Here is a 20204-nt window from a genome sequence, read left to right as displayed (position 1 = left end):
TGGTATATTGTATCATGAACATTAAGAAATAACGAAAATCTTTAATGGGACAATAGCAACTTAATATCAATCTGCATCAAAAACAGCTTATTAAATTAATTCAAATATTGCTGGTACAGAAATCTGGTCAAGTTAAGCCACTAGGTATATAATATCTTTTTTTAACATGATAACACCATTTAAAAAGCTATTTGGAAAATAGCGGATGAAAATATCTATCCCATTAATCATTTAGTTCAGATCTAGCCCCTTTTAACTACGACTTCTTTTGTTTCGAGCAGAATTCTCTGTCAGAAATGCTGACTAAAATAAATTAAATGTTGCCTAAAATAATTTTGAGGTGGCATTTATAGATTGCATGGATAACATTATGAAAAGCATTAAAGAAAAATAGAGACATTATGCATGTACTTAAAAATAAATAATATAAAATAATAAATACAAGAATTATGGTATATAACTGTTTGCGTCTCTTTTGATGTTCAGTATATTATGAAACCAACAGTAAGGCTTTCCAATATACTTCTGTAATCTTACTATAAGCCATAAAAACTGGTATGTTAGCAATTTTAAATTTACTGCACCATGCTCTGATGGTCCTATCTATAAATAATGTATTATTCTTTTATAAAGAAATGTTATTGTATTTGAAATATGTTGTTGTGTAAAAAGTTTACGGGATTTGTCGAGAAATACGCTATTACTATGACTATAATTTCTCTAAGAGTTCTCTATGATTTTACGAACATGTTTGCTGAAAATCTACGTTGAATTGTGAATTGTTGAAAAAATATAGATGCACTCGAAGAAAACCGTGTGATTTGTCGTTAATTGGATATGTTTTTCTGATTTTCAATGGATGAAAACTCATTGATATCATTGATACATTTTAGAAGTGGGTGATCGAAAGTCTTCATAAGATATTGGTTTCGTTTTGACAGTTCTCCTTAAGTTAATTTTGAAAATAAAGTTAAATGATCGTTGTATCGCTGCTTGATTATGAGTCGACATAAATATATTTCAATATTCATTCACTCATTTTCATTAAGATGACCGATTGCTTGCTCATTCTTTTAGTGTAACATCGGTACATATCGTCATAAAAATAAATTGTCGTAAAATATCAATTGCACACTGGCCAATACATTCAACAAAGTTAAAAGTTACTAATAAGAGTTACTAATAAGTAGCTTTCTGAAGCTAATGGTTTCGGAACCTGTACAATATATTGCTTGATTCTCTTTGAAGTAGAGAAGGTCCAAGTCCAAGCTCAAGTTAAAAAAAAATGCTCACTCATTGGAAATACATAGGCTCCTCAATCTCTGCGTGTGCCTTTGTAGAACTCCAATCCTAATAATTAGGTTTGTTTTGTTGTTTTGTAATCGGCCTCAGCAGTTTTGGTTTTATGTACGGTTCACTGAATATAATGCAGTTCGGATTTCTTTACATTATGTTAATCTGTTGAGGGTTTTAGAATTATTTGTGCTCTTCTGCAATTTTTTTTCTTCTGTATTCGCCCTGCAGAATCATATGGCTTAACAGCTAATGAAGAAAGTATTAAAGTATATACCGCTAATGGGATCTAGTTATGGATCAGTCTTACACCTGAAAGCTTCATTCCTTTCAAAAATGATGCAAATTCTAAATGTTTCTCTCCGAGATTTTATTAGTAATGAAGCCATTCGTTTATGATGCAACAACTAATGCATAGTTGAGGAACAGATTCACAGACGCACATTGGAATGGTTTGGATAAGTGTATTTATTGAAAAGTGTCCGAGAGTGAACATTGTCCCAGTCTAGAACAGCTACCGCCGATCGCCAGCGACATTTATTTTAGTTTAGATTTAGTTAGCTTTTTATTTACATGTATTTTTTATGTTAGTCTTTGTGAAGCCCTTACAAAATATTAACATTACAAAAGAAATATATGAGGAGGTCGTTGAATCTTTACAGGTCAAACTTTTTAAAACCATTGTAACATAGGCCTTTGGTCCGCTATTGAATTGTTCTTTCACAACATGATGTCAGAAAGACAAGAGTGTACTTATATGAAATATTTGGCAAGATAAGTTCGGAAAAGCTTGATTCTTTCTCCACTATTGCCCTTACCACTTGATCAGTTCAGTTTAATACTTTCCTCCACAGTATTAATGATTTTAAATACTTGAATACATACACCTTATTATCTATACCTATGATTATTCTTAATTCATATAGCTTTTGACTTTGCACTGAAGTTTTATGAATGATCAAAGCTCTAATATATTATGTCGATCGATGTGTGTTATTAATGTGTAATTAAATAATCAATAATAGTTAATGAGTCTTCATATTTTATGAAATATTTCTTTCTTGTCTTCACAATGTTGGAAGTAGAATATAATGTTAGATATATAGAATACAATCTTCATTAGATCGGTTAAGAAGTTTGAATCGTCAAATTGGGTTCAGTTTCTATTGTTTTTCCAATACTATGTTGAAAATAGTGGAGAAAGATTCTCAAAAAAGACATGAACAGCGGATGGTCCACCCTATATATATATATATATATATATATATATATATATATACATATTTGAGATGATGATTGAATATTTATTTCTGCAGACAATAAAGTGCGTGAAAACATGAAAATTATTTGTATTATCTAGTATAAGTAGAGCATGTAGTCGTGTACAACAACAACAGAAAAAGTTCACACAATATCGTTAACACCCTAAGCTTGTGGAAACAATATCAATATACTTATAACGTCGATAAAAATATGTCTAAATTTTTTCCGAATATAAAAAAGGTATCAAGTATCATAAATTCCTGAACAGGGACCTTTTTTGTCCGATTGGGTAGTAAATTTATAATATATATTTGTTAAATAACGATTATGGATATATCTATATTTTTGGCCACTTCCGGTATTTCATCAAGTAAATTATCAATATGGATAAAAGCATCTTTATAAGCCAAGTGATCCAATTTTATTAAATAAATAGAATCCTGATTGTTGGCCAGTAAACGAAATTACAGAAATATTATTTTATTTCCAAACGTGTTTCTATTGAACGGATAATTCAGTATCAGTTTCGACAGCCGTAATGCCATATGGTCTTTATGTAACGCGACAGCTTAAAGACGACGTAGAGTAAAATGATTATCATAAAAATAGTTCATAATTAGCCAACAGAATTATTTTGTAAAAAAAAATTACTACATAGCCGGTATCAATTTCACATTTGTCATTCCGCGTTGTTGTTGTTGGCGGTCTCGTTTGTTCCTCGATAATTTCTTTATGCAAAACAGTCGCGAATCGTAGATATTATCGTAAATCTTGCATCTAGAAAATCTGGTCCGCCTTTGAAATTTTATTAATCGCTACATAATTACGGTATTAGATTATTTTCTCTTGGATTGATTTTATTTTTAGATACAAATAAACGAATTGACCAAGTTCTTAGTTTCTAGTACAGGTTCACCAATAATTAATTGGTTTTCATTAAGTTTTATGTTCGATAAGAGAAGAGATTTTGGTTCGTGGAATTCCGAATATTTATCTCATTAGTTTTGTTTCTGAATAATTAATATGTCGATTACTGAAATTAGAATATAAACACATTATTCAACGAGCAATATTGTGCAAACTTAAGGGGATATTCTAGTCTAGTAATTTGTCTAGTTTATAAATTTTTTTCATATCTTCAAAACTTAACCCTTTAAGAATACGCTCATGAGAGGATTGGTCATAATTTAAATTATTTTTAGAGATATATACATTTAAAAGCGAAATTTTGTCTAATAACTAATACAAATTATCTACATTGATCAAATTCTACTAAAGCTGCTCCATATATTGTACTATCGTATTAAAATAAGAAAATTCAAGCAAAATTCAATAAGCTTTTTCGCCAAACGAGATTTTTAACCATTTTTAACATTTCCCATTTCTTTTAATAATACAAATTCGTTTTAGTTGTTACAGATAGAAGAATATATAGCAAACTAACACTATATATAAAGCTCACACTAAATTTTAAATAAATCAGTTCAGTAGAACTTGACATATCACGTCAACAGAATAGAAAAAAGTAGTTTCCAGAAAAGCGTGTTCTACTATTTTAATTATCTTTTTTAACATTCATATATCGATATCTTTAGGCATCCCCACTCCACACACTTTTACCACCGATTTGAAGAACATTTTTTCTTCATAGAAAGTTTGAGGGTGAGTTGTCAGCCGATTGCGCACATACTCTTCTATTTCATCATTGCCTTCAAATGTTTTACCTCCAAGTATTTCTTTCAAGGACTCAAACAAAATATAATCACAAGGTCACAAGTCAGGGCTATACGAAGGAATTGAATTTTCAAGTCTCTATGAAGATCATTATTTTTCAAGTACCATGGAGCATTGTCAAAATTCTTCAATACATTTTTTTACCGTCCAAATTAAAATTCTCGGCATAGTCATGGTCCAGATATGTCTATAAATGACATATGTACATATGACAGGTCAATGGAAAAGTTCCCGGTCTGACACGTAGATGGTGCTACTAGAATTAAATCCATATATTTTTTAGTTAGCCCTAACCCTCAAAAGATGCGTGTATAGAGTATAGAGTGACCAATGTCATTCTCAAAAATTTTTCTGTATTACTACATTATGCTTAGTACTGACTGGGATATATTTCTTATTCAGTTTGGTCCTCCATTGTTAATTTTGATAACTGGCAACTTTGTTAAATAAATATAGCTTGTAACTTACGTTCCAACTCAGGAATATTAGTGGTATACATATATCTTAATTATATCTTAATTAACATAATTAATTAAATTGGTATCTTAATGATTAACCTTGAAAGCTCCATCTAAGATACATAATTTTATTAAAACTGTTTCAGCAATATCTTTTTTAAGTTGTAATTAAGTCCATTATGCCATACTTTATGGAAATCCTGCATCACATCAGGAAACCTTTTGCAGTTTGGAATGAAATCTTCTTTCGCAGTAGAATTTTTCAAATATATTTCAAATTATGTGATATTGATATTCTTCTATGATGCCAATCTTTCTAGCATTTTTTTCAAAAAATTAGCAGCAAAAAGGAGATTCTCTTTAAGATAATACTTATAACAGTGGTATGAGGTATCATTATGACATCCATTATTTTTATGTCACGTGTTTCAGCTACATGTTTTAATCTAAAAGGAGCATCTATTAAATGTGTAAGTTTTACGATGGTTTTATATAGAAGATGCTTTAACATTCTTCCAGTAATCAAGTAAAAATCAGGAGCTTTCTTTGACTTAATACTTTCTTTTATTTGGTTTGAATTTATTTGGAAGTAGCAAGTCTAATATTGCCATTTTTTATAATAATATTCTCCCAGATAAGAAGTGACCCTCATTCGGTTGGAAAGTAATTTCAACGGGCAAAATTTTTACTATATTACTTTTCATATTATGTACCATCGACATTTTTAATGAAGGAGTTCTGTAAAACCAGTTATGTAAAACAGATCACCTAGGCAGTTACCAGTACAGTTAATTGTTATCTAGTATTATATTTTCTTCAGAGTTTAACTTTTTGGGTAATAATCGCTAATTTGCCTGGAACAATTGTTACTTTTATTACTTGAGGTAATAGTAGAGGTGTTATTCCATCCGGCTTTATATCCTGAATTATTATAATAAAAACGTGGGTTGATGTTTTTGATTTTAGAAATATGTATACACTATAGGTCAATATTTGACACTGTAAAAGTGCATTACATCACAATATATGGGACTTGGGTCATCCACATTGCTTTGAATTCTTGTGTAGAAACTAATTTAGCTTCAGAGAGGTTCAGTGTCCATGAATGGGCAACAAATATGATAGAATAAGTTTTATTGAGATACGGCAATTTTAGCAATTTTAGTGTTCCAACTGAATTCTTGAAACTAGTAAAGCAACATAAATTATTATTATAACATTTTAAACCATCTTGAATTAAACATTCCTAAGAAAGAGCCCGATTAACAGAACATATTATTATTGAATGATAACATTATTATTGAACTAGCATATGTTTTTTTTAAGTACAAACATTTAATGTAAATTCGCTGAAACAAATATAGAAATTCCCATTGATCAGTCGTTATATTCACTAGATATTGTTCTGTGGATCACACACACAATTTAAACATTTTAAAACTAGGACTGAACTTCATAGAATATTAGAAAAAAGAACACTCACAAAGGCCCAAATGTTTTTTAATGTATTGTAAAGTCTCCTTTTTACCAACGAAGGTTTATCTGGACTGACCCTACAGATTAACGTGGGCTCTGAATTATGGTCTTCGGCATTAAGCCTACCGACTGGCGAATGAACTTAGAAATCATCCTAAAAGACATCCGGTCTTACCCAGTCTGGTTACTGGCGTGATCATTTTCCTCGTCAGATTTTGCACTCTTGCCTAAGGACAATAATAAATGTTAAACTATCACAAACATAAATTAACGACCATGCCCCAGCAGTATTCGAACCTGCAACTATTGCAACAGTAGGAGGACCCACCTATCGCTTTTACCACTGCGCCAACCAAGCCGGCAATGCCTAGATATATTTGGTGTTAAGCAAGAGTAGAGACAAAATCAGAATACGTGAGTATGGTTGAGAATATTTACTGTTATTTAAATTTGCTTTTGAAATTAGAATTGTTAGATAGTGTAAAACTATTTGTATTGTTTACACTGTTGTCATTTTATGAAATATTAACTTAATTATAAAAAACGTAAATATTCTTTCCAATACATCTCTACTGGTTTATGACAATGATTGATTCAGAATTGTATAGAGGAATTCCATAATGTACAATCAAGGTTTCCATCAAAAAAAGAATTTTTATCGATAGTTGGGAAACCGGTTGTAAGTTTTCGTATTAGAAAGTTTCCAAGTTCCATTAGTTGTGCTGGGGAAAAAGTTTGTCGAAAGATCTTTTCGCCACAGAGACTGTTTAGGACCGTTAATTGTTAAAGCTGTTTGATTTTTATGACGTCAATATTTTAAGGCCCAACATTATACGGAAAATACAAAGAAAAATACTAAAATATATTATAAAACCAGCGATAAAGCTCTTAAAAATCTCTATATTGTTTACAAATAATTTACTATTCATTTATTCTTTTAAAATTTACATAGGGAAATAATTTGATGGAACTAAATATGACCGATAAGGATGTAAGTAAAAAAATTATGTATGTAAATATTGTGCTCAATTAAGTTAATGAAACACACTTTTTCCTTTCGTTTAAATCATTTTTTTAATTTCACTACCGTTATACTGTAAAAAATATTACAAAAATTTAAAAGCTGTCTATTATAACCAGCTCGAATACTGTTAAGGAGTGCTTAAAAGGAGTGCAGTGGTGGCATTTCAAAATATCACATTGCGAGCCTATCATTTTTGTAAATTGTTGAAGGGAAGAGAAGGAAATTGTAGCTGTTTATCAGAAAAAAATAATAATCACACTTATTTGGCTAGCTTTAAGTACTGAGAAGGAAATGAAAGTTAACAGATTCTATAATAATGTACCTAGTTATAATGATCTATATAATATTACTCATAGTTTATTAATATTATGCTTTACACAGAATGTTTTTGATTCAATATGGGTTTAAATAAACACTCTTTTTTTTCCTTAAATTTAGTAAGAATGCACCCTCTGTTCCTAATGCTCCTTCTACTTGAAGGAAAAAGTAATTTGTCCTAGATGCTTAGAAATAATAAAAATATTATTATGATATTGGTCAATTAGGGTGATTCTATTACTACTATCATAGATATATCCAGAAAGTATTTTCACACCCTCGAAGAAGAATATTCCAGATGATAGAAATATTAAAATCTCTAACAGATTTCTTTTATAGATTTGGTATAGTTGTAGATTCAGTTTACCAATATTTCTCAGCAGTTTTTTAGGAATTAGACTTACTCACATTTTGATAAAATGGTTAGGACATTAGAGATATGTCTAAACCTTGATATTTTAATATTTTCATCTCATTTTCTAGGTAGGTTGTTGTTGTTCGGGATGGCGACATCTATTCGGGTCAATACTTTTTTAGCCAGTAGTAACATGGTCAATTGTGAATGTTAGTTGTTCGTAATATTCACAAGTTGTTTTTTCTTCCTCTTGTCAACCATCATTGATATTCCTTGATAAGGTCAATTGATTCCTTCCTGATGTCCTGTTTCACCCTTAGTGGGTAATAGAGCTTTTTCATTCTTTATTAAGTTATATCTTCTTAGTCACTCAGCAGATAAGGATAATGTCTTCTTTGTAATGTGATTGTATTATTACTAATTAATTTAATTAGTCATTAAAACATCAGTCATGTAAATCAGTAATTTTTGGTAGTTAACTTCAAATGAAGATGATGTGTTAAGTGATGTTCGGGCAAGTGATGTATTATCGATGAAATCAAGTAGCATTTAGAAGGAATAATGTCTGATAAAAGATTTCGAATGTCTGAAAAGCTTTGATTAGGTGACTTTACCATTATTTCCTTTTCTTTGATATACTTCATTGCAGTATTATTTTATTTCTCATTATATGTAGTATTGTGAATCTCTTCTCTTCACTCTTGGCTCTGTAACTTCTAATATAAATGCAAATTCGCCTTCCTATTAACCTTCCGAAATCTTCTCTGTTTCCAATGTCACATTCAACGTTATTAAATTGTTAAAAATCACGGGTGACAATTTCTCGTACTTACTTACCTCATCATATTTTCAATCAATATGATTCAGCTACAGATTTGTTTGAATTAAGGATGTAATCAAATTCTGAAGGTGAATTGTTGCTAGAATATGAATCTTACAGTCTAACGCTGAAATATTTTTAAATACTGTTAAAATTATTAATTATTAAAATTATTGATTACTCTCAAACCTATAAAAATACGAGGTATCTAATCAAGGAATTCAATAGACTATTTCTTTTTAAATTGTAACAGATCAATTTAAAAGTCTCCGGCCTACCGTAGTAAAAAAATTTTTTGGCAAAATTAGTTTTTCTTATTCAACATAACACCTTCAAGGGTAATACACTGATTATAGCGACCCTCCAATTTTTCGATACCATTTTTGTAGTACGATTTGTCCTTTGTTTCAAAATAGGCCTCAGATTCGGCGATCATCTCTTCATTCGACGAAAAATTCTTCCCAGCGAGCCTTAGTTTCTTCGAAGTCTTAGTGAAATTTGCTCATACCCAAATATTCGTAAATGATCTACACGTTCAGTTGATATCTTTAGAGTGTTTGCTATTTCATTCAATTTCAATTTACGATCATTCAAAATCATTTTGGGTATTTTCTTAATGTTTTCGTCGGTAACAACCTCTTTTGGGCGTCCACTGAGTTCACCGTCTTCGGTGCTCATTTCACTACGTCAACTTAGCATACCAATCCTTGAGGTTTGGTTTTGCTGGGGTAGTGTCCAGAAATTCGGCATCAAGCCAAATTTTTGCTTCAACTGTATTTTTTCCCTTCAAAACACAATACTTTATCAACACACGAAATTTATTTATATTATTTATATCTATTTATAATTTATTTATCAATTTTTTCACACTAACAACAGTTGCTCACTCAGAATGCTATAATTCACAAACTAATGATGCGACAACTGTAAAATTTATACGGTCACCTTTTGAGGGTTAGGGCTAACTAAAAAAACCAATGGATTTAATTTTGATAGCGCCATCTATGTGTCAGGTCGGGGACTTTTCGGTTGACCTCTAATGTTATCTCAACATATAAATAATAGAAAAGAGCTTAACAACATATAGTGAATAGTTGCAATATATTGAGTGCTGGATTTTATTAGTCTGTGTTGGTCTTTAGGTCTAAAAGAACACTCGATGTTCCTTAAGAATATTTTACTTGAAATGATGGAACATAAACAAATTTCCACCAAATTAATTATTGTAGGTTGAAAATATTTGGTTTTTGCTTTTCAGCAGAATGATACTTTATAATAATTAGGATCATCATATCTAATCTGAAGATATTTATAAAATTAGTCGAGGTGACACAATGCGGTATACCGTCCATTTAAAATTAATTGACAATTCTGGTATAATAAAACATTTTCAAGCAAGAGTATACAAATTTTTTAAGCCCCAAAATGATTAACATTCCATTTTAAGTTATATTAATGATATAGATTTTCGTAGAAAAAGTTTTCTATTATATATTAATATCAGATGCTAAAACCAATTAAGACCAGATTGTAAGGAAAGTATCGTAGATTAATCAGTTTTCTGTATCTATTAATATTTAGTCTAAATTGGTTCATATACTTAACAAAATAAAAGAACAAAGTGATATAAAAAAACCATAAAAAATAATTTGTTTCCGTATTAATCAAAATAATTATATTACAGATATCAAGTCCGCTAATAAGCACATTAATTAAATAAACAGAAAAACTAATAACCATCTAATTAACTGTAACAATAAAGAACGATTAGAACGTAATATAGATCAATGAATGGTTGCCTATTTTTTCGAATAAAGAAACGTAAAATGCGTGAAGAAGAAAAACGAAAGCGAATAATGATTTAATTAGTATTTACGCAACGGTCCGAGCGGTTACCATTTGCTACAAATCGTTCGAATTATTAATAGTATTTAAATATTATGGTAGTACCGTACCACTTTGACCGGCGAAGCCACAACGCGTGACGAATCCCGACCGTTTTAAGTAACTTCCTCGTAACGAAGAAAATTTCGTTTAATTTGTCCCGTCTGCGTGATAGCTTGTGACGAATCACGTTCATTAACGATAATAACAAAACTGTAAACGAAGAGGTTCATTAAAAGGTCTTTTTTCGAAAAATGACACTAAAACATATAAATATTATAAATATTACTACAAATACGCTATGGATGATGAACATTATCTAAGATCCTGTGTCAATCATTAACAACATAATTTTATACAAGCAGTATGAAATAGTGATCAATATTAAATGATTACATTAAGCTCATCTCCATCTATGTGTGGATAGCAGAAACAGCAATAAAACTACAGGAAATTCCACACAGTGAGGCATCATTTTAAGCTATCGTCAACAGATGTCTGTAGAGACACCGTGAATTTGTTTTATCATTTGTATCATTTGTACTTGTAATAAAAAAAAGTATCTAGTCTTTCTATATATAATTTAAGTGATGCCAGATTAGTCATCTTTCAGTGATCAGAACAAATCAAAACCAATATTGGTGGGGTTGGAATTAGTTTTTCAGTTTTTCATGGATCTGTTGCCCAGCCCATGTCTCATATTTAAAAATAATTGTTGTTGCCATTCTGGTCATATTCTTCCCTGATGATTTTGTTCCGTTTATTCTTACAATTCATCATATTTAAGCCTCTTTATTTGGCCAAATTTGTCTTTATCAGTTTAGACTTTGGGCAATAAAACATTGAAGCTGATTTCTTCTGATCAATGCATCAAATGTTTTATGTAATCAGTAAAACATCCATCAATATTTTGGAGGGTTGATATTTCTATATTTGGGAGAAGATATATTGTTCATACTTCAACAAAATAAGATATGATAAATAAACTCTGTAACAAAACTCTGTTATAGTTACTCTGATATAGTTTAATGAATAAGCATCTTTAGGTTTTAAAATCTAAATACATTTGGTTAAAAGATTCTATTGTTTTCAGAAGTAAATAGAACATTATTTAATTATTATAACTGTAAAGCATTTGGATAGGTTTGTTATATATACTTAATTTGATATTGGATATAGAATTTTTGATATAGATTATTCAATTTCATTTTCACTTAACAACAGATTTAATTCACATTTTCATAGCATATAGTAAAACCTCTAATTACCATTAGCTATACAATAAAGTTCTGGATACTAATAAAAGAGAGCTGGTGCTAATGGATCATGGTAACTAATATTTATAAAAATATTTTTAAACCATCTTTGGTTAGAACTAATCTTAAACTAGAACAGTAGTGACTTCGTGAACTAATAGAGATTGATCAAGCACCTTGACATGTACAGGCGGTTTAAATGGTACTTTTACTTATTTGTATATGGAATAAGGTTGCACTATATTTATTTAATTACGAATTTTGTTTAAAATATATACAAACGATATTGAATTTGAAATGAATTAACTAACTTTACTTTTAACGTTATAGCATAAACTTAAAACTACTAAATAGATGTATAAAATAATATTTAAGCATTACATTTTAAATACTCCTGGAAATATATTTAAATGATTGTTACTTTATTCAAAATAATACGAAATCTGATGAAAACAGTTTAGTTCAACTAGCTTAGCACTAATCTATTTCTCAAGCCAATTTCACTAATGTTATTTGTATAAATAATACTCTTGCGTTCAACAATAAAAAATACGATCAGTTTTATAATCAAAATCAAATTCTCTCTTTTACTTTAATTGTATAATTTTTCCTGATTGATTTGACATCAATCAAAAGAAATTTGTTAGAAATTTGTAAGAAAACACGTAATCCAAATTTCTTTGATACATTAGAAGCAAGTATTCAGTACAAGTTATCGTTATACAATGTGGGGCAAACGTCCCGCTACCATTTTGATTGCCTATACCTTTGCTCAAAGAAAAGATAAGTAAGTTTGGTTTTCATAAAAAGTTTATTTAGTCTTAAAATATTTTTTTTCGTTATGATTGAAAAATTATATCACCGCGGTTCGCTATGCAACTTTCAGCTTTTTTAAGGCATTTTCCATGACATCCTGCAACATCTGAAGCTGAATTTTTTCATTTTTGTGACGAATATTGTCTTTAAGATGTTGAATCGTTTGGCGCTTATTAACATAAACTTTTGATTTTACAAAACCCCATAAGAAAAAGACTGGTGCTGTTAAAGCCGGAGATCTGGCTGGCCATCCTATATCGCCACTTCGCAAAATAGTCTCCATGGAAAAACGTCATTCATTAATTGAATTGTTAAACAAGCTGTGTGTGGTGGCCCCATCTTGCTGAAACCACATGCCCTCTATTCCTTGCTCTTCCATTTCAGTCGCAAGAAAATTTCGAATCATGTCTTGGTACCGTTCAGCAGTAACAGTAACAATGCAACATCTTGGTCATTTTCAGAAAAAATAGAGATCAATGACGTTTCCATCATGAATACCACACCATACAGTTGTTTTTAGTGGATGCAATGATGTTTCATGAATAAATTGAGGATTCTCTGTTCCCCAAAACCGACTGTTCTGTTTATTGACGTTGCCACTGAGAATAAAATGTGCTTCATCGCTCATTATCCTCAGGATTGCATTACTGTACTGAACTCGTTGATCAGGATTTCTCGGTAGCAATTTTTGAACTATTTGAATTTTGTACGGGAACATTTTCAAATCAGTTTTCAAAATTCGCCTTAAAATGCAGAAATGTATGGCTGGGAACCACATCTCCGAATTGATGTTTCTGAAAACTCTGCAACACTATCACGCACCAGAGTCACATGCTTGTTGTCGTACCGTAGTGTGGAAAATTCGCATGTGAACGATAAATTGTGGTTTTATGAGGCACTGGACGATTAGGATATTTTTGACGCAATTTCCGCTGAGTGGCAGTAATCGAACGTTAATTTTCAATAAATATTGACACTATTTCTGCTCGTTTTTGTGGCGTATATTTATCCATAATAAAATTCGGATGTCTACCCAACACAGTGGTTAAAGTGAAACTGAGGGAAAAGTCACATAATCAAAAGGGCGCGCAATCAAATTGGTAGCGGAAAATTTACCCCACCTGTTATTTAGGTACAGGAGTCCATATCAATCAATTCAGAGATTTATTGTTAGTTTAGGTTTCTAACAACTTAATATTTTAAATTTTAATTATTTTACCGTCTAAAGGGCATTTTTGAAGGGCTTTGAAAATATGATTTTTTTTAAAAATTTCTAGCCTATAATAATCCCTTAAAGCCATACTGTATATAAATGGATCTGTTCACAGATCAATGCGTGTTTGTTATGCAACCACAGGAAACATGTCAGGAGAAATTAGAAATTTGCATTAGGGTGTGTTCATTTTAATAGTAATCTATTTTTGTCACGTTTTAATACGTTTTTCAAGTAAGCCTCTTTCTCCGATAAATTAAACTATCTTTATACGATTTTCTACGCCTTATATCTATAAAATTCGATAATGGCGATAACTCAACGACAGACGTATCATATCTTTACCCAACCCATTACTTCGGTGTCCTAGATTTTCCGTAATATGTCAAAAATTTACGAAAACACAAGTGTCAGATCGTTATACCTTTACAGTAATATTGATTTAAGATAACCGAAACCGAACATGTCGGGTAGCGAGAGCGATTCTTACGAAACAGAGGCCAAGGAACAATGTACAGCTCAAAATTCAATCAACAAATACCTTTCTCCTTTCGAACACTGAATCATCGTGCCCTAAAAACTCACATTAAACAATAAATCCTTTAGAGTTTTTAATGTAACGTGTACTATATTATATAATGCCAATATTAACAAAAAATGGTGTCGCCATCTCTAAATCTAACAAGGAACTATCTGTTAGTTCTCGGAATAATGCATAGATGACAACAAAGGTGGGTTTTCACGTCGGTCAACCAAAAAGGACACAACACAATTTTTGTTTCGTAATACATTTTCAGTTGCATTATTTTGAAATCGTTTTTACCGGTAAATTATATCTTTCACAACACCTTCGAACAAATGACATCCTGTTTCGCGGCCTTCTCGATCTACGGACGACGAAATAAAACGCAGCGTGTTTATTTTTTCCGATATCACTTTATTTTATACAAAAATAAGTTACAAGTAGAAAAAAAACTTAACTTATTTGGCATACGGTTTCCGTCGCTTTATAAATAAATGAACATGTACAAAAAAAAGTATACAACAGAAGTGGGTTTGATTGAGAGGCTCTTGCTCTCGGGATCGAGACGAAGTGTATAGTACAGGGCAGTGGAGGTTTAGAGGACTGAAGAGAATGGTCAGTTAGTAATACTTGCGGAAGTTGGATGATATTTACACTGGAGTTCGACAAGTATCCCTCTCTTTACTAGATTATAGTCTAGGATTTTTTTGGGGTTTTTTGTGTTTGTTGAATGAACCATTTCTAAGCTACTAATTTTTCGGAATTAATTGGAACACACATAGTGTGAGTATGATCGTTCATCGATTAATGGCCGTAGTGTCCATCGTAGTCTCCGCCATATCCGCCTCCGTATCCCCCTCCGTAACCGCCTCCGTAACCACCACCGTATCCACCATCGTAACCTCCATGTACTGGAACTGCTACTGGTACTTTGACTGGTACTGGAACGGGTTTGGCTACTGGGTATGGTACAGGTTTAGCTACTGGGTATGGTACGGGCCTGTCGACGGCTACTTTGACTGGGTAAGGTACTGGTTTCTCGACTGGGTATGGTACTGGTTTTTCAACTGGGTATGGGGCTGGTACTGGGACCTAGAACAGACATGATAGTTGTACTTGGTTCATGTTTGATTACTAAAAAAGAATATATATATATATATATATATATATATATATATATATATATATATATATTATTTTGATGATCATTTTGTTTGATTTTCGAGATGCAACGTTTGAAGCAAATTGCGTCTGTATCCCTCTTATTTGGTGGTCATGAAACAACCAATGAAAATAGTCAAATACAAAAATTGCTATGGTTTGTGGTGATGAGCGCTTCAGAATTAGAAAATTTCGTTATTACAGCTGAGCCACGCTCTGATCCATCAATCGTTGAAGAAGTAGATGAATGTTTACATATATCGAATTAGATTCACACATTTGATATGAATTATAGAACTGGCCATGGAAGATAGACTAGGCTAGACTGATATGATATTAAACTGATATGTCAGATTTTACACTTTTGCCTCTAAATAATCACAAACGGTCATTTGAATTTCTTAGCTCACCTTGACGGCAACTGGGTATGGCTTCTCAACTGGGTATGGTACTGGTTTCTCTACGGCAACTTTGACTGGGTATGGTACTGGTTTCTCGACTGGGTATGGTACCTTCTTAACAACATGAACTGGGTAGGGTTGTGGTACATGTACTGGGTAGGGCCTGTCGACTGGTACTTTGACTGGTACTGGGACTTCCTTGTAAACTGGGTAGGGTTGTGGTACATGTACAGCTACTTTGACTGGGTATGGTACTGGTTTCTCTACTGGGTAGGGTTGTGGTACTGGTACTTTGACATGTACTGGAACGTGTTTGGTGACTGGGTATGGAGCTGGTACTGGTACCTTGACTGGGTAGGGTCTGTCGACTGGTACATGTACTGGGACGTGGACGATTTTTTCGACGGGGTAGGGTTGTGGTACTGGTACTGGTACCTTGACTGGTACTTTAACGGGTACGGCTACGGGTTTCTCGACAGGGTAGGGTTGTGGTACGGCGACCTTGACTGGGTAAGGTACAGGTTTGGCGACTGGGTATGGGACGTGTTTCTCGACTGGGTAAGGTACTGCGACCTTCTTGACGACGGTCAAGGTCTTATGATGACCGAGATCGTATCCTCCGTATCCGCCGTAACCGCCACCGAGCGAGTATCCGCCATCGTAACCACCGCTACCTACGGAATATCCGTGGTCGATGTCGCTTCCATATCCGTATCCCAAACCAAGCAGTCCACGTTTGGTTTGTTTCTTCTCGCTAGCTACTGATTTCTTCTCCTCGGCCTCTGCGCTCACCGCCACTGCAGCGAGGACTAAGATAGACAGTAGAAACTGAAAATAAGACAAAGAGAACAGTTTAATTAGTGTTGTGGTTTATATACTTGACATTTTTAAAAAGATGACATTCTTACAATCAAGACATCTCTTCATTTCTTCCGTACGCTTACGTTACCAAATTTTCTGTATGAAGAATTTGAATTAAATTGCAAATACAGTGCTTAAAGCTGCATGCTTATATCCTAGACCATATTAGAAGGTGCATCAGAGATCAGTTAAAGAACAAGTTCGGAGACGTAGATTGCGATGAACATGTCTGTCGAACGAAAGGTGGACGACTTCCTCAGACAGTGGAAGACTCCGAAAAACACGGATCAAGAACACGATCTGAAAAGAGGATACTGACATTTTCCGAGGTCAGAAATGTGGAGGAATGTAGTGAAGAATGTTCGAAGTGTTGCGATACTAACAGTAGTGCATTGGTTGAGAAGTCTTTACTCGGTACTCTCTTTCGGTACTGGGTATGAAAATAAATAGAATTGTCAAATTTAGGGTTTTATAAATTTATACTAAATGGTAAAGACGTTTTTATCATAAAAATCAACTTTTTTTTGGAGTGTTTTGTAGTGTTAACTAATTTCTGTCGATTATATTTCATAATGTCGACTTGGAGTAACTTTTGTATCAGTAATATAACATATCAACTGAATTTGGATGATCAAGAACTGTTGTTACTCCAACGATCTGCAAAGAATTGATGCCCTTGAGGAAAATATCAATCAAGATATTCGTGAAATAGGGCCAAAAACATTCGACCATATACAGGGAGATTGGATTATGGTTATGAAGTTAACTAACCAAAATTCCCTATATACATTCAGAAGTTTAATTTTTTTTAAATAAAACAATACACATTTAACCATATTTACTGTAGTATTTTCAGTAGAGTCACAAAAAACTCGATAATATAAACCAAGAAAAAATCAAGGAGGCAATGGTGACATTGACATTGTAATACAAAACAAAGCTAGTCGTAATCTGATCAGTCACAGACCCATTGAACCGAGAGACGTTTTTTTCCCTCATCTTTGCGGTCGCCTGATATTGGACCAGATCAAAATCGTTACACTTTTACTTCTATACCGCACAAAAACGGTATTATTAAATAACAAGCAGGTCGTCATTAATTTAATTGCTGATGATTTCCTTTTAAGCTCAACAACGAATGGAAACCTAATGATAACCTATCACGGAACTTTCTTTTTCACAACGGTATCTGCATTTGGCGCATTTCCTCCTCTTTCGGAAAATATTGAGCAACGAAACGAGCGATTAATATGCCCGACAGCGGGCTGTTTGATTCATATCTCTTTTCTTTACAATGGTGTTAATGAAAATGTTCATTTCGACGGCCTGAATAGCGGTTGCGAAAGGACGCGAATTTTTCTTTTAATTCTCGCGATGACTCGAACAGTGGAAGCGACGAAGTTGGCAATAGTAATAGTAAACTTAATCATATATATTAAACATATTACATGTTGCAAAATCTTTATGATTCTTGAGATATCACTTTAATTACATTTAGTTGTGAAATAAATGCTTGCAATTATATGGAAAATTTTTAGTGACAGAAATGTTATCTGATGCACAACAGTACTTACAATTTATATCTAGAGTAAATGTTCTAGTTACCAAACTTGTAGATTTGCTTATTGATATTTTTACTTCGAAGTAAGAGAAAGCCTGAGGAACCATCAAGATAAAATGTTAGCTGGTTAATTTGGTTCTTTAGAAGTAGTCTTACATATCGAAAAATTTTAAATAATTTTAACATTAATTATACGAGTTTGAGACATCTTTAAAATTAAGACAAGAAAATCTATAATTATATATTGATAAAAATAAACACCTTGTAACTGAAATCACTTCATCAGAGTACCTGTGTGAATGAATATAAAGGTTTGTTTGTCCACCAAGTACTATTACAAAAAAAAAATGCGAAAAATAAGTAATACAATATATATATATCAAATTTCGTTCCTCAGAAGCAGTCTGGATTGATATATAAAGAAAAATATTCAAATTATTTCAAAATTAATTTATACGAGTTTTTAATAATTAATTTAATACATTTTTTAATTGAGAAAAAAATTCTTATAATCACATATTGTTGAATAATAACACATTTCAACAGAAATCACTTTATCAACAATTAAATCACAGCCAGAATTATTAAACTCTACCAAAACTAATATTGAATCGTACCGAAATCGTGGTACCGACACCCGAACTAAAAAAAATATTTATATTATCTGTATTAGACTCACCAATGGCTTCATTTTTGCACTCATACAAGGGTGGTCTTGGTAGTTCTTGCTGAACTGTATGCTATCCACGAGCCCCCGTTGGCTTTTATACTACTTGGACGCTTTCGCCGTACCGTGTTCCCGCGCGCACCACCTCCGGTACCACCGCGGATTCGTCGCCGTCGTTGCAAAAGCTCCAGCTCCTGCATAATTTCGTAGACTCTGGTCCTGATCCAAGTAATTTTTTTTAAGTTCTTTCGTCCTGTGAGTGACCGAACCTTTTAACGAAAGTAGTGACGAACAAAGTTGTATGATGTTTTCGGGTGAGTTATTGTTTCAACCGTCCAAAATCGATTTTAATATTATTTCTTTTACTTGTTATTTTGGTACTTTAAACCTTGGCATGGTGCATCAATATTATTCCAAGATCCCCAAGGTGAGTGACACTATATTCTTAATAATCAATGCAAAATGGTCTTACTGAAAAGGTCATGGAGAAACTGAGATGAAATCTTCATTATTCAAGATATCATACAACTCAAGAACGGTCTATTTTTAAAAAACAAAATGCAGATATTGCATATATCTATAAAGTTGATTCATTAAAACCAATTTCTTTTCTGTGCCTTGAAGGTTTTTTGGCTCATAAATCATCATGGAAAACATTATTTGTATTTAATATTAAAAAAGAAAATAAAACTAATTAAGCTTGGAAAATTTATGATAAAATATAATTTTGTTTCCAATTTTAGACAATTATTTTAATAGAATTATTAATATTTTAAACATTAATATTTATAAAATCCTCGGTATTAATCATTCCTAGTACCGTCCAAATTTGCGTAATTAAATTGGTTTTTCTTTTTTTATTTAAAATATATAGTATGTTGATTCTGAATTTAGCATTCAATAAAATCATGCTAACTAATTTTAAATATTTATTTTTAGTTTCTTTTTTCGAGTACTGTAACAAAATTATATTAATTATTTTGATTTAATTTATTTGTTTTCCATGTATGGTTAGATTCATTAAAATTTTCTTTAATTGCTCTATTTACTTTTAAAAAAGAAATGAAGGTATCTTACAAGGAATTCATGTTACTTTTTCAAATTACTTTTCATTACAGGA

The 20204-nt window shown here is 32.0% G+C and overlaps 2 protein-coding genes across 3 annotated transcripts in view; one reads left to right on the top strand and one right to left on the bottom strand.

The window, feature by feature from the left end:
- Positions 1-20204, top strand: part of Ance-3 (angiotensin-converting enzyme Ance-3) — a 115682-nt gene that overhangs the window by 32619 nt on the left and 62859 nt on the right. The window lies entirely within an intron of this gene.
- Positions 14827-19218, bottom strand: LOC143192587 (uncharacterized). Its single transcript, XM_076398009.1, has 3 exons — positions 19097-19218; positions 16005-16823; positions 14827-15525 (listed from the first exon to the last, which is right to left on the bottom strand). Exons 1-3 carry the CDS (start codon positions 19118-19120, stop codon positions 15238-15240), a joined length of 1131 nt encoding a protein of 376 aa, XP_076254124.1. The 5' UTR covers positions 19121-19218; the 3' UTR covers positions 14827-15237.

This window comes from Rhynchophorus ferrugineus, unplaced genomic scaffold (assembly GCF_030347505.1).
Source record: "Rhynchophorus ferrugineus isolate W39M unplaced genomic scaffold, kcgeb_rfMv2 rfM1, whole genome shotgun sequence".
Lineage (NCBI taxonomy): Eukaryota > Metazoa > Arthropoda > Insecta > Coleoptera > Curculionidae > Rhynchophorus > Rhynchophorus ferrugineus.
The sequence above is the reverse complement of the archived record's forward strand: the minus strand, read 5'-3'. Positions and strand labels throughout refer to the sequence as shown.